The sequence below is a fragment of the Ischnura elegans genome, chromosome 6, assembly GCF_921293095.1.
Source record: "Ischnura elegans chromosome 6, ioIscEleg1.1, whole genome shotgun sequence".
Classification (NCBI taxonomy): Eukaryota; Metazoa; Arthropoda; class Insecta; order Odonata; family Coenagrionidae; genus Ischnura; species Ischnura elegans.
Window position 1 is genome coordinate 67,098,255 of NC_060251.1, and position 16,465 is coordinate 67,114,719.

Here is a 16,465-nt window from a genome sequence, read left to right on the forward strand (position 1 = left end):
ATCACAAACTTTCATTCAACCAACCCCCTTTCATTCTATTTAAATATCTTCCTTCCTCTCCCTCCTTAACCCCGACATTCTACCCCCTTAGCACTGCGTTCAACATCCATTCCACGCAAAGTACTCACTCCATCCATACCTTTTGTCTCCTCCGTATCCCATCTATAAAGTTATATTAAATGAGGTAAAAATAGGCTGAGTATTTTTTGCTATTTAACAAAAACTCTCGTTACGTACATCTTAGATCCCATGGCGGTTGTATTGCGTGAAGATTTGAAGTCTTCCCCTTTATTTTAGAATTCTTTCTTGCAAAAAAAAATTCGTACAGAAGCCTCTATCATTATCTTCTCATGCCACTGTCAAATAAAGACAGCCTTTGATTTATGGAATCTGACCTCTCGTTTGTCACTTTTCTCGCTCGACCGTAATCTATCGGTTCAAGAGAGCCAATTCTGCCCCCCTGCAAAAATTGACGTCACTTTTATGGACAAATGATTCAGCGGCGACGATCACTCTTCAACTGGTAGTTATTTTTTTTTTTGTTCGTTGACAGCCTTGGTTCAATGCAGGCATTGTCGGTCAGATAGTCCATATTTTGTCGTGAGGGAAACAAATAAAAATCAGAAAGCTCGAAGTGATACGGTTTTCTCTTTTTCTTTCCGTTTTGGTGGCAAAAAGGGCAAGTGATTATTCTCATCTTTGAATATTTTCTTATCGCCCAAACTTTCTTTTTTTCCTCCCAGTTGCCATTGTTCGGGATACAGAGAAGATATTTGTAAACTCCTGCTCTCAGTACTCCGAATGTGACCCAAGTGGGTTGGTCACGATTGAATTCTTAGTGAAAATAAACTTGAATGTGTATACCCAATTTCCATGTTCACTGACCATATATCAATCACCGGATAACTCCCTCCATAACTTGATTTCGCATGGGAACACTGCGAAAATTTACAAAAGGGTTGCTACTTTCTTACTCCAATGCCTGTGGCTTACCAGTGATCGGAGTTATAACTGTTCTCGAAGTTCATGGACTACCAAATTGGACACTTACCTATAAGGTACAATTCTAAATTTAGTGGATTGTTTGTGGCCATCAAAAGGAACCAAGTCCCTCTAAGTTTTCGACAGCATTAGTTTACGTTTGCGGAGTTTCTCTTTACGAGCGAGTTCCTTCCTTCCACTGTCAGACTCGTGCGAGGGTTTTTCTCCAGTTTCTTCGAAAAGTTCAACTGTTTCCAGTGTTTAAGATTCAAATAAGTGCTGCAGCTATCATCTTTAGAAGACATCGGTCGTCATGGTGTTCGTTACGGGCGCTAGTTGTGCTCCGTGCACCTCCAAGACTCGTTTGGGTGAAGGAAAGGTCCGCAATGGCGACGGTTTTACAGCTTGTAGCCGACATGGTTGTCGCCCGAACGGTGCAGGATCCTACAGAGTCTCCAATGGTGCCTTCAATGGAAACACTGGTGTGAGAAACGGGAATGGAAAACAGTACAAGGAACACGAGGATGATGAAGAATCTGAGGAAGAAGAAGGGGACGAGAGGAGGGGACTGCTTTGCAACTGCAGTGTAAAGTAAGAATACGAATCTGTTTAAACTATACATGGTTAACCTCTTCCACTTTAATTTATTTTCTGAATATCGTACTAATATTCTCCATTTATTTTTTCTTTGGTTCTTATTTAAATGGAGTGCTATGTAATGAAATGATATTTTGTAATCAACCTAGAACAGTGACATGTAGAGTTATTATTATTTCATATTCTGAAGTATCTAATTATACATGCACAATGTTCATGCATAATTAGATGCATATATGTAAAATATATATTGTACATCGATAACACAGCTGTCGCTACTCTTGTAAAATCATTTAACTAGAAAATTTCTCGGTTTTTTCACCAGTTAGTGTTCTCCATGTCTCCCGACGTGTCAAGTAGCAACTTGCTGTTCATCCTCAGGGGATTTTCTGAAATGAAGAACTAAGAAAGAAAAAAATTAACATTTCAGAAGATCCCTAAAGATGAACAGCAAGACGTTGCTCGCAACGTCGGGAGACATTGAGAACATTAACCGGTGGAAAACCCGAGAAACTTTCCTGTACTTGATACGTCTGGAGAACCTAACCTAATTTCATGAAATATGATGCATTGAAAGGATCATATTTCATGAAATATGAGGTATTTATGTAAATTTCGGATGTTTTAGTTTTGTTAAAATTTCAAAATATTTATACTCATTCCCAAAAGAGGGCTAAAATTATGTAAATCTGATGACAAGGTTTCAGACGATTGTAGAGGGGTCGATCCTATGACTTTTTGCCGTATCCCCTCACGTACCCCCCAAACATTTGTATGAATCAGTCAGTCACTCACGTCAGTGGTAGGAAGTAGGTTTTATACTACCTAGATAGATAAATATTCCATCAGCAGTTTCCTATCTCAGTCTCTAATGCTGTTAAATTTGGGTTCTTTCTACAGTTCAATGTAAAGTAAGAATACGAATTTGTTCGAACTATATGTGATTAAGCCTTCCCCAACCCTCACAGAATATGACTGTATTGTGAGTTTCTCATGCATTATGTGCGCATCCTTGGTGAAGCTCTTCAAAGTACTGCTTACATATATATTTCTGATAAATATTCCATGAGCAGTGTCCCATCCCAATCTCAAATGTTTTTATACCTAATTTCTTTTCTCGGAAGTGTCTCAAGATTGTGCTATATGCATACCCGATGAATCGCTGTTATTGCTGCAGCATTCGATCTATTTCTCTTTGGTTCGGTTCAATGATTTATTCCTTAGTTAGTCTTTCTCGTTCTCAAGTCCTACGATCTGACATGTATCTTTCCTTATTTTATCTTTGAGGGCTAAAATGTGTCATATTAACCATGGTTTTATTTATTTGAACGAGCTTTCGTGCCAGTTTTTCTTCCAGTGCTTATGAGATGGTTTTCTTGAGATTATTTCATCTATTTATTACACGTTGGGAGTCATCAGTGGCGTAACTATGGGGGGGGGGGGGGAAGAGGGGATAGATCCCCCCCAAAGCCTCGGAGAGATTAAATAAGTATTTAAAACTATTGTCTATTTTTTGACATTTAATAACTGCATCTGCTTAAAGTTAAATTTTTAGTGCCAAAATTATGCAAAATGTATTTCCAGGCATGTCATTTTTCAAAGATTTTCTCGGACCCCCGTTACCTGGGAGAGGGGTCGTCACCCCAGGCCATCCCATCCCCCAAAGTATATGCCTAGTTAAGCCACTGAGTGGCATCCTTAAGTACATTCAGCTTACCGTCAATGGAAGTATACATTTTACATTTTTTACATTACATTTTTTCTCCATCCTCAATATTATTCATCCACCACTTCGAATTTTACGCGAATGCACCTTCAATATTCTAATTAAGTTTATTGTCACTCACCGTGAGACAGGAAAGAAAAGTATTGCCTCTTACCTAGAATAGTTTTATAATCGTGATTACGGCGCTGAAATTGTGAAAGTTTTTCGTGATATGTATCAATGAGAGAATTTGAGGAAATAATCCATCTATAGCGAAAAAATTATCCATTATTATAACTAAGATATCTTCAATGCGCGTAATAGGAGCTAGTAATTGAACCCACGATAAAAATACTCGCCCTATAGAAACGCGTACAGAGACAACACAGATACGGAGTACTCGAAATAATTTTAATTTGTACCTCTTTAATTTTTTTGCTCCCTGCAGCACGATGCTTCATCAGATGTACGAAAACTGTTATCGGCATATTTACCATCATTGAAGCTTGCGTGTTATCGTGGGATATGGAAACAGTTAGCAAAGATATTACTATAAATAGAATTAAAATCCTGATGTTTCCTTGAATGATTAATGAAATTTCCTATCGGAATTAACAACATAAAAAACACTATCGTCACACTCAGCCAATCAGACCGACCCGACTCATCACGTAATCTAGGATTTTCCGTGTCAATCTTGGGCAAATGCGCAGAAGCCGATGTGCGCTCTAGTTATTTCTTCCCCTGATTTCACAACTCGGTAATGCTAAAATTACCATTCCAGTTCAACTCGACAATTGCTTCGCTAACTTTCTGCGTGTCTCTCCAGGTGACCTTTGGTAACAGGAAGCCCCGCAACGAAGCCGCAAGATGCGGGAGATATGCTCGCATATCGAAGAATTCCGATAGCCTTGATTCCGCGTAAAAATACCCATTGCCTCAGTCAAGGTCGGTCTTACGCAGGCATTCTCCAGCTCGTCGCCGTAAAACCGTTTCGGCGAAGTAGAATTAGAACGGCGCCTCACCATATGGCAAGCTCTGAGAGGAAAGGGAAATATGGAGGCGATCGAAAAACTGTGTGGAAAATGTTGATAGAGGCTTCCTCGGAGCGGTTCGATAGGCCCAGTTTGGCTTCTGGGTTGTCCTCCGCGTCGAGTCATCTTCATGGCAACAGTTTCGCCGGCGTTTCAGCAGGGATCTTCATGTTTGAAGTGTCGAATGCGAGTTTTTTTTCGTGTTAAATAGGTCTTGGTTGTAGCCAAGTGCAGTGGAGGACAAAGTGCTGCTCATGCAGTGCTCTCCTCAAGGCACTTGAGCAGGGATCGGGCAACCTTTAAAAAATCTCTGTCACCCTATCCCTACTATCTTCCTATGAACTACTGAAACCGCACCATTCTATTATGATAAACTTGTTCTTAAAATACTCCACATATCTCAATCTCTTTCATGACCAGTTTAATAGCGCAATTACATCACCCAGTATACCTCATTAACATCATCAACCGGATCAGATGCTGTTACTAAGTGTCGACCCCCCTCATATTTGGAGCTTATAATGACAGATTTGATAAGTTTTATTTTGCGTATTCTATACCATTACATAGTTCAACTATTTTGGTAGTACGTTAGAGGAAAACGGATACGGTTGCAAGAATATCAGGAAGAGAATTGCATTAGCAAAGGAGGCGTTCATGAGCAGGAAGGAGCTTCTGCGAGGTTCGCTGTGTAAGAATTTAAAGAAGAGGTTAGTGAAGAGTCTGATCTGGAGTGTAGTGCTTAACGGTGCAGAAACGTGGATACTTAGGAAGGAGGACGAGAAAAAACGGGAGGCATTCGAGATAAGGGTGTGGCGATGAATATAGTGGGTGAAGTGGACGGAGAGGAGGAGAAATGACGAAGTGCTGGACATGGTGGGTGAGGAGAGGCAACTTTTAGATGAGCTACGAAGGAGACAAAATTAATGGATGGAGCGAGTACTTTTCGGGGAGGGGATGTTGAAAACGGTGTTAGAGTGAGGAATGCTAGGTAAACGAGGGAGAAGAAGGAAAAGAACATTATTTTTAGATAGAATGAGAGGGCATAGGTTCGTATTGTGAATTGAATAGGGAAGTGGTTGAGGGAGGATCCCCGAATTCTCCTCAAGTACTCCATAGAAACCTTCCCTAATCGGTAAAATACCTTAATAATAATAATAATCCCATTACATGCTGAGGAACTTGCTTATTCACAGGAGGGTTATGTAATCAACCTTGCCGAGGTCTTGAGTTTATTAGGTCATGACGAATGAATAGTCAAAGAGAAAGGTTTATATAGGGAGAGGACAACCAAGAGGTCTCCAATCGAATGAGTTATACAGTTTGATATTGAGCTCCCGCGATGGAAAAAGAAGATAGGGAGGTTCAAGGAAGAGGAAGGGATGACCAATCAACACTGTAGCAGGAATGAGTACCTATCCATTGACCTCAGGAGGAAATGACCGCTTCCAGCATTGCTCGACCTTCGTTTCCACGAAAAAAAATGACGATATCACCTTCGTAGTAGGTGAAGTGCAGGCACAATAGAGGAGAGCATAGTTAAGTTGCTTACGAAGTGTACTTTTGAGACAAATTTTATTGTTTCCTCAGCGTTGACTAATTCAAACACTTTCTTTAATCCGCTAACTGTTCCCTGAATATCTTCGAACCCTTCTAACTTATATCTCACGTGATGAATTAAAAAAATAGTTAATACGCTGATGAATATTACCTTTTGGTGCACTTTTTTCGTATCCTCCGCGTTGACTAATTCAAATACTTTGATCCACTAACTATTCCCTGAATGTATTCGAACCTCTACAACTTATATCTCACGTGATGAATACAACTTATAATACAGCTTATATCTCACGTGAACTTCAGGCATCACTTTAAGGAAGTCCATTATACAAGAAATAAACATACTTTTCCACTATTACTTTTATTTTCCTGACCATTTTCAGCACTTCAGGGGAGCCACCCTCAATTCAAGGGACTAGCAATTCACCGCATGGTAGATATCTCATAGTGTGCACCGGAATGGTTAAACATCTGCATTATCTCATCCTCAATACTGAATATTTGGAATAAATTTCTATTCGATATGTTTGTAGCCGGTTATCGTTCTTAAATTTGGAAGTGCAGCACTTGGCCTGATTCATAGCAATCTCAATGTTATTGGCTATGTTGTTTCTACAGTAACTTTCTATGGTGCGATTCATGAGAATTTTTCCCGAAGGACAAACGTGGTTTCCCTAATGTAACTGCGTTCGTCGTTCACCATAGATGGCTCGACAAAAACATGACCAAGGTTGTTGTCACGAGAATACAGACGTTCCGTCGTCAACGTGACTTTTTTGTGAAGCCGACGAACTCCGAAGTCCGTGTTTGCGTCGCATCGTACGGTGTATTCGCCCGTTGTCGGTAAAGTCTAATTTTAATCTTGTTTTCTGTAGGTTATTCATCACGGTGACTTCCAAATCTATCTGGAGTTTCTTTTTTTAATCGAGACAGTTGACTTAGGAGCTCCACAAATTTAGTACTTCACCCTAGGAGAAGATGACACTGCTGATATCTATTCATAGCTATATGTATTACGTGTTCCTCTAGCCTTAGATCGATTGTTTACGAGTTCTTTTTTCTTCATTGTAATAAGATACAAACAGCTGTTGTGATTTTCCACATTATTTTATTTAGCTCTTAGTAAACGTTGAAACCGGTTGAGCGAACTTATGAACTCGCCTAACTTATTCGCCGTACCAACCCGTTCGTTGCAACGAGCTCATATCTCTAGTCTCTTTATGTACACGCAAATGGGATAAGAAAATCTTTTGCTTATTTATTATTGATGCTAAGATGTTCTTGGTTGATTCACATGTGCTTCAGTTTCATACTTAAAACTCGGTCTTCTTTAATTTTAGCTTAAACTTCAATTTTAGCTAATATTTAGTCAAATTTTAGCTTCTATTCATAACCCCGCATTCTTGATCAAAGAATGACTGTACAGGAGGAAAGGAATCATAATTAGGGATGTTAATCGCAATTCATAGTCATGATCAGTGGCGTAACTATAATATGCTTTGGGGGAAATGGTAGAACAATGAATTTTGAAAAAAAATGGAATCAAAGTAATTTTAATGATATATATATAATGTATTAAGTAAAATATCAGCTCTTAAATGGACCAAAATACCTGTCTCTACGTCATTAGTGGGGAGATGTAAGGTATTACGTGATTTAAGATTACGTGATGCAAGAAATTAATTGCTCCTAAGTATTTTTTTCTTCTAATATGTTCATTAAATATTCGGTTTGAGGTAAACTTATACCCATAACTTTTCAGCAAAATTGTTGAATTTAATTTTCAATCGTTTATTTTTCAATTGAGATTAAATTACCCATTTATTAATACATTTTACGTCGGAGACTTCATCCAGACTCCTTTTGCCCATAGCAAACTGGTGTATCTGAGAAGGTGCATCACAGCATTCCTCCAGAGGAAGATTTATTCCCATCGAGTCGTGATATTTTTGCCACATCTGCAATCTCGCATATCATCGTCAATCTTTCCATGTTGATTCTGACAGGCTAACTAGATGGACGAGCAATTTTCTTGGATCTTCACATATCTCCATGCGCTCACGATTCGATTCTTTTCCACCTTGTAAGTGCGTCGCCTTTTTCCACAAGAAAGTTGGAAACATGCTACAAGTAACGCGATCCCCTCGTATTCCAAGAAAAGCGCACAGAGTGGACGTTCAGTAGCTTAATATGGCTAATGTGGTGTTTGCACCTGTCCTGACGTGATTTATTGCTATTCGCCGTACCAACCCGTTCGTTGCGGCTAGCTGACCGGTTGACCCGAATGTAGCTGGTTCGAACCTCTCCTTTGGTATCGTCGTTGCGTGAGTAATGAATGGGTACCGATCTGTTGACCTTAGCTTGGACGTCAGGACGGTTGAATTTGGTGTAGAGAGTCCTGGTTGAAAACTAATGCTAAAATCATTCTTTATTGCGACGTTTTTATTATTAACTCGCTTTGTTGTTTGTCGTCTTGTCCGGGTAAAATATAATGTTTAATCTCAATTGAATGGGTTAGAAGCCAAGGAGTACAAGTGATTTCTCTTTTCTATACAGAGCTAGGTTCAGTAATTAGGTACAGAAAACAAACGAGATCCATTAGATACTAAGTAGTGCATTTGATTTTCCACACGATGTCAGCACAGAACAGAGACTCACTCGTTTCCCTTGGCAACCAGGTTTTTGTGTATTTATTCTAACTATTAACTTTACCTACTCCGTTCAGTAGTGGTGGGCAAAGTCGATCATTTTAGTGATTCAATCATTTTGACTCGAGTCACATAAATGATTCAATCAATTGATTCAATCATTATGATAGAAAAGACTCAAATGAATCATGATCGAAAAGACTCAAAGGAATCAAGATTGAAGGACTCAATCAATGAAAGTAATAAATTAATTTGAAATAATCGAATAAATACTGCCCCCTCTGCGAAGAGCATTGGTAACGCTGATTGCTATCCATATTATCATTTCATATACTATTTTGATTGTGAATTCCTTTTTGAGTAAATGAGATGGCAAAAATGAAGGAAGTAGTGTCATGAAAATATTTGGGTAGGCAAAACTGCCACAGTTTCTCAACACTAATAATATAATTTCAAACTATAACACAAAATACACCACAAACTTTACATGAATCTGATCTGCAGGATAATTTTATGAACGGCACAATAAAATGTTAACAGCTGCAACTTCTACTTCTTAACATTCTCCTACAAGAGTAATCTTAATATTTTCCTTTTACGTGTAGTGGTGTAATTAATACTTATAACTGCTGGAAAACATATAAGCAAAAGATTACACAAGTATTCAGTTCTTTATAACATAGTATTTAATTTTCTCACAACTGTTTCTGCCCTGACGAATAGAGATCAAGCATCGATCGTTTCAAATTTTGAAACAAACCGGAAACCGGGATGATTGATATGAAACCGGAAGTCGGAGTGATTGATGATTGATGATCGACTTGTTTAACGAAATGAATCACGAGTCATTTGATTCACCTAGTGATTCAATCTTTTTGATCGAATCGTTCATGATCGACCCATTACTACTCTGTTGAGAAAAATCACTTGTACCCCTTGGCTTCCAACCCACTCAATTTAACCCATTTTCCGATAAGCTGTAAAGCTGAAATTTTCGGGGTAATTCAAAACCAGATGACGATGCAACATTTTAACATTTATTTTATTATGATTGAAACTCTGTCGACGATCAAATACGTTAACAATTTTAACTATATTTTTTAAGATATGATGAAAAGCTTCTAAATCTATTCAACTAAGAGAATTTTCGTGCAATTTTGACTGCGACCTTACAGTATGAATTATTGAAAGGATTGATATCCTATTTCATGTAATTTTTGTATGAGTCAGTTGATTTCTTTGCATCAGAGTGACCTTTTTAGGGCAATTTTCTAATTAGATCCCAGCTTTGTTAAATTAAGTTAGTTGAACACATATTTGAAAACATTACAGTGAATGAAAATTCCGCAACCAGAAACATCATATTTCAATGTGACCAAAGTTGTAACTTAATTCAGAATACAACATCAAATTTATGGTAGTCAGCGTACGTTTATGACGATGTTTTCTGAATTATTTCGTAAGTATAGCAAAACCCCTAGTCTTATATTAATTTTATTTTTAATTATACTTATTTGCTGATACCTAATTTCCTGTTTTCTTTTCTTTCTAGGTAAGTGTTTCCTCATTGTTTGCTGTTTACTGTTCTGCTCCTTCGTAAGTTATTCCTGCCCTAATTTTGTGGATTGTTTATTTAGTAAATAATTGCGGGATAAGAATTAAGACTTTCTTATTACAAGTCAAAACTGGCCAAATTACCATAAAATAAAATGGTGCGAGACATGAAAAATTTAGCCTCAATGAAAAAGAGTCAACATTGAATGGGATAGTCGACAAGGGGAATTTAGAATGTTCAAGGAATATCTTGGAGTGTAAAACGACTGTGGTTACAGGGAAACGTGCTTTAATTCAGATGAGTAGTGTTATAGTGTAGTTTACTAACTCCGTACTCACGAACTCATCAGTGGATAGAGATTATTTTAAAACTTCTTGAAAATGAAATACTCTTCAATTCTCGCGACTTCTTTATTTAAGCGTTATAATGAAGAGACTACGCTATTTGCAATTTCTATACTTAGACAATTACTGAGCTAACTAAAAATCTGGATTTTTAGTGCATTTTCCAGATTTTTATAGCAGGGAAATCCTTTTATTTTTTACTTTTTTGGTGCCGTCAGCTGATAGAGATCATTTTAAAGTTTCTCGGGAGTGAAATAGACTTCAATTCTCGCGCCTTTCTTTATTAAAGTGTTATAATGACTGGAGTGCGCCACAGTCGGCTTTAACGGTGCGCGGTTAACCTCCTCGTACAGTCGGACTCGCGCGCGGCTGCGGAGCGCTTAATAATTCTACCTCGTGGGGAAAGGGCGCACGACCTCTAAGCACGGGAAGTGGTTGGCCCTGGGAAAGGGCAGGAATCACGGGGAGAGGCGTGCCCGGAGCAACAGCGGTAGGAGACGAAAAGAGAAAAGGAACGAGAGAAGTATACGCACTTTGTAAGGACGGAATGTTAGGACCGCCTGCCTCGGCAACGAGTGGAGGTACCAGAGTTCATAGGGCAATATATGTTTTATTTATAATAATATTTACCACTCAGTGCAGCTAGGCCTGCTAAAATTTAAATCAAAGCGGTAAATAATCAATAAAATAAATAATATTCGCACAATTTTCACTGTGATCTTTAAGCATGAATTTTTGAAAGAATTAATGGCCGATATCATGGATGAATTCGATGATTATTTCATTAATATCCATCGCTTAGTGTTGGTAGGTAATAAAATTTTAAAAACAATCGTGAAATTTTCACTGCGTACCCACTTTGCAAGGATGTAATGTTAGGACAGTCTCCCATCGCAACGGGTCGAGGTACCAAAGTCCGTAACGCTATATTTATTATGATATTTATCATTCTGTGTTGCTGGGCCTGCTAAAATTTAAACCACAGAGGTATATAATCAATTAAATAAAAAAAAGTATTCGAGCTTTTTTCACTTCGTACGCACTTTGCATGGAGAACATATTTTTAAATGCTTTCACGAAAGTAGAATCGCGTAATGATGAAATTACTTCCCGAAAATTTTTGTTGAAGTTAATTCTGCAATTTTTGGCATTGAAAGACGTCTGAAAATGTTCAAAGGGTTTCAGGCACAACATGCGTTCAATTTTGACGAATATAGAAATTAAATTTATGATATAAGTTGATATTAGTTTAGCCTGCGATGGCGTTTATCTTTGAAATGAGTCATAGTAGGATAGCCTGGAAATCTCACGGCCTGGTCCCGGGCAAGAGAGGATGGGTTGAAGCCGGGGAGAAACACGGGCGCGCCAGCGGCAACCTCCCTGAGGTCCTCAGGGTTACCCCGGAAGGACACGTTTCGCCCTCACTCGCCTCATTTTTTTTCAATTATTTTTTTTTCTCCCGTCGATCGCCCATTAACTCGTGCGGGGTCTTTCTAGCGGACGCGCGGGGAGGAAACGTTTTGTTTCCTCCAGAAGTCCACGGGAATCCGTCGGAGTCAGTCGTGCCAGACCGCTCAGCTGTCTGTGCTCCTGCGAGAAAAGGGGCGTAACTTGAGCTGGTGTCCAGGAGTGTTTTCTTGCCGGGCGGTACCACAGAAATCGTATTGGGTCGGTCGCCATGAGGAAGAATTACGTCGTAGCCTGGCAGTCGTCGAGGCCCAACATTTTCAGGTAGGACCTTAAAAAATACGGCGCTTCCAAATCTGAATTGAGAGTGACTCTATGACTTCAAGAAGAGTGTGCCCATGAGGCCTGCAAATAGGAGGCCCAATTCCATCCCACAGAAGGCTGATTTCTGTTGCCACTTCGGTCCCATTTTAATCAGTATTCAAAATTGACCGCGGCGCGGTAATAATATTTTTCGCAATGAGATCCGCGTTTTTCCAATAGTTTGCAGCATAATTTTGGTGATTTTGAGGTATTGCATTACAAATTTATGAATTTGATAGGTTAATTCATTGTGTATATAAATTTCGGTTTACACCACTAATTCCCTAATTATACCTCATCTCATCGTTAAAATCGGATCGCTTCGTCCGTCAGCGACGCATGTAGCGAATTTCGTAAACACAATTAAGAGCGCGGTGGGTGACGACAAATTTACAGGCCAACTTGTGGATCCTCTTTTGTGATATTCGTGAGTGTGCCTCACATGCAAACATCCTGCTGAGCCATTACATTGTTCGCCTGTTTACACGGTACATTAACCCGTACGAGTTAATGTTTCAATGTAAGAATGCGTGAATGAACACGAAAATGCACCGCGTAACCACTTAACTTGTGCAAATTTACGTACAGAATATGAAACCTGTTCTAATTTAGTTCATACATTCGTGCTTGTTCCGTTCTTGTCCACAAAATTCGTGCGTGTAAACAGACATTAACTCATGCGTGTTTATGTATCGTGTAAAAAGGCCTTAAGAATGGAGAAGGTGAAGTATACGGAAAGGAGGAGAAACGAAGAAGTGTTAGACATGGAGGGTGAGGAGAGGCAGCTTTTAGATGAGATGAGGAGGAGACAGGAGGTATGGGTGGGCGGAGTACTTAGCGGGGAGGGGATATTTAAAACAGTGCTAGAGTACTCCGTGAAAATCTACCGTAATCGGTAGAATACTTTAATAATAATTTCTCATTTAAAACTTCTCTCTCCTCTGAAAATTTTCAGAGTAGATTCTTGTCAACATTTGCTAGTATATATACAATTTGAATATTTTACTTCTGCATTGTCTTAGGCATTAAAATTTTTTACACTTGAGGTACAGGTAAATTGAAATCTGTATCTTTATATGGTCTTGTCTGCAGAGCCTGTAAATTCCAAGGTTAGACAGTTTAATTTATACCAGTAAAAATATATTGCGAGGTTAAGCCGGTATACTACCGTTAGAGAGAGCTTGATACGTTTTCACGTGTTGAATCATTAAAAACTCGACAATGTACGCTTGAATTTTATGAGGCTTTCTATTAGGTGGAATCCACCAATGGGAGCAAGGGAGGAGTTTCGAAGTCTGACTGAAGCTCTCTGCAATCGCGTGCACTGAAAAATAATCCTTAAAATGGAGACACGCTAACTTAGTATTGGTTCTAAATGGTATCAGCAATCAATTGGATACAGTAAAATGTTAAGGAATAACAAATCTAAAAAAAAATCCAAACCTTTTCGTGGGGGATAATTTCACCATACTTTATTTTAGCATTGCTCAAACGCTACTTTCCCTTTCACCGCATACCAATCATTTCAGGTCAAAAAGTCTACTTTCCACTTTTGTAATGATTGATTTTACATGGACTTCTTTTCATGTCGGTCTCGTGTGTGCGGATTCCAGCACCGTTATGTCTGAAAATTTCGAAGCTTTGATATTGACCTTGGAATTCATACTGCCTTGGCTTTAAACTCTTTTATTTCCATTCACTACTTGTGTGCGAAATTCATGATGAATTTAGTAAAATGGAATAATTTCATTTGAAATAATCTTTTTTTATTTGTATTTCCCCACTATACCTCCCTTCGTACACTGTGCATTTCATAGCCTACAATTTCCATCGCAGATTTGAATGATGGCGCGCTTTTAAATGATCGATGACAAAATGATACTATGAAAGTGTTGCGCTTCTAACCCGGATTTTCAAATCATGTGTCTCATTGCCCTAAGCACCAATGCTTGGTCACTTGAATGTCATGGTCATTACACTATTTCCGCAAAATACTAAAGGGCTAAGAGGGCGTGGTGTTTTTGTGAATATATAGTGACGATTTTATCATAAAAAATCACAAGTCCACCTGAGCATTTTGCCTTTTATACGTAGGAAAATTATTATCATTCCCAGTATATACGGAAAAATTCCAAATTACGTCCCAAATGCGAGTAACTACTTCTTTGAATGTGATATTTTCTACATCTCCATAATACCCTGCGAGCCACCTCTAGGGTGTTGGCAGGGGGTGATCAATCACCAGCATGCAGCATGCATTTGGACTCCCACATGCACACCACACCGTCCAGAAAACGTCCCGTATACTATCAAACTACACTAACGGATATGTTAATATGAAAGCATTTACCTACACGCGTCCTTAACAGTTCGAAATCTGTAAGTTCTGTTGCGGCGTTAAAGTTGTTTCCCACTACGATGTACAAGAGTAAGAGGTCTTGTTGAGAGTAAGATTCACTCGTACCCAGAAAATCTTTTTTCGCGACAAATTGCTAGTTAAAAATTACGATCATCATCATCACCCTAGGATTGGATTGACGCAGCTCTCCACTCAATTCTCCTATCAGCTAATATTTTCACATTGCGTATTTCTTCTCTTTCACATCCTTCTTTACTTGTTCCTTATATTTTGTTCAAGGTCTTCCTTATCCGTTCTTGCCATCCACATGTCCCTCGACAAATGTCTTCATCAGGCCATCATGTCTCAAGATTTGGCCCATTAGTTTGTTCCATCTTCTTGTAAAGGTTTTCATGAGGCTTCTCTTCCCTCCTACTCTTCTTAGGACTTCCTCGTTACTAACTCGGTCGATTACAATATTCGATTACGATATCAATACGAATTACGAGTATACGATAAGAATTGCGACATCACCTAGAAATTTTAAGCAACTGTGCAGTAGGCCCTTGAAAACGATTAATTAATCAGAGAAACATTAATAGCTTTGGAATCAAAGCGAAGCGAAGAGAAAAAGATACATTATCCGATACTTTCATTTGTTAGGATCAATAGGGAGGGCAATTATAAAATCAGTAGAAGGAATCGTTTGGAAATAAGTTGGAAATGAAAATTATTGAAGTTCGATTTTGATCCATACTTCGAATCCAATTTATTCACTTTTGTTAGGGTATTTTTTTTAAGATTACCTGCCTACTTACACTTGTTTTTTTTTAGGAAAAGCTGAGTTTCAATTTCAGTGCTCGCGGAGTTAGAAAGCGTAAGATTTCTCATGTTACCGTGACTCACTTGAGTAACTAGCTGGATTCCCTACATTCCACCCTGATGCGTCTTCTTCTGCGTTTTCGACTTTCCATTTATCCAAGTGGAATGAGTGGACGAGGGCCCTGCAAGAGTCTCGTTTGACCGACTGGCGCTGTTGCGGTTGAAAAAAAAAGCACCTTACTTCAGCGAGACTGCACGTCCTTGAGTCGAGGGCGTCGTCCCTGAAATGAGTCAGTGGCGGGCTCTGCCGGGGAATTAGAGAGTTTCCTCAGCCGGCATTTTATGCGCGTCCGTAAACTTTGAACAAAAATTTCGAGTGCCCTTCTGGTTCAACAGAAATCACCAAGGTTACCTCGTGAATATTACGGTAGAGGACTCTCTAGTCGGCTTCAAGATGAATTCACACCCACCGCGCTTTAAAATGGGTTTAGAGCAGTCGCCACCTGCGTCACCTATTTTTGGAAAGCGATTCGAATTCCAGGGAGAAAGAAATTATGTTTAGGGATGTTAATCGCAATTCATAGTCATGATCAGTGGCGTAACTAGGAATAGGTTTTGGGGGGGGGGAATGGTAGAACCTTGGGGGCGACCTCCCTCCTTGTAACGGGAATTCCCGGAAAAATTTTGAAAAATGGCATGCCTGGAAATATATTTTACATCATTTTGGCACTTAAAATTTAGCTCTAAACAGATGCAGTTATTAAATGTCAAATCTAGATAATAATTTTAAATATTTTGTTTATTTCTCTGAGGCTTATGGAGGGGATCTATCCTCCATCCCCCATATAGTTACGCCACTGGTAATGATAATGTGACCTATCGAATTCGTAACTTTTCAATGCTTATACTCAGGATTGTAATTATGATGTATTTTAAACCAAAGACACCGAAAAAGCCATCCCTCATGGCTGGGTTATATATTATCTTGTTCCGTTGGAGTTCAGGAATTGGTGTATATTTACTCATAACTATCGACATAGGTTATTTTGTATAGTAATTGGATTTTTTTAGAAATGGATGCTACGTCTTGAAGGATATCTGTTGGTCATAT

At 38.9% G+C, this 16,465-nt stretch overlaps 1 protein-coding gene across 5 annotated transcripts in view; it reads left to right on the forward strand.

Annotated features, from left to right (window-relative positions):
• LOC124160929 (TLD domain-containing protein 2) overlaps positions 1–16,465 on the forward strand; it is a 962,297-nt gene that overhangs the window by 536,738 nt on the left and 409,094 nt on the right. Inside the window, exon 1 of one of the 5 annotated variants that reach the window (XM_046537056.1) lies at positions 873–1,572. The exons of the other annotated variants lie outside the window; for them this stretch is intronic. Coding sequence (XP_046393012.1) covers positions 1,295–1,572 — 278 coding nt within the window. The 5' untranslated portion in view covers positions 873–1,294. Of the gene's footprint in view, positions 1–872; positions 1,573–16,465 lie in introns of those variants that run through there. 5 annotated transcript variants of the gene reach the window in all.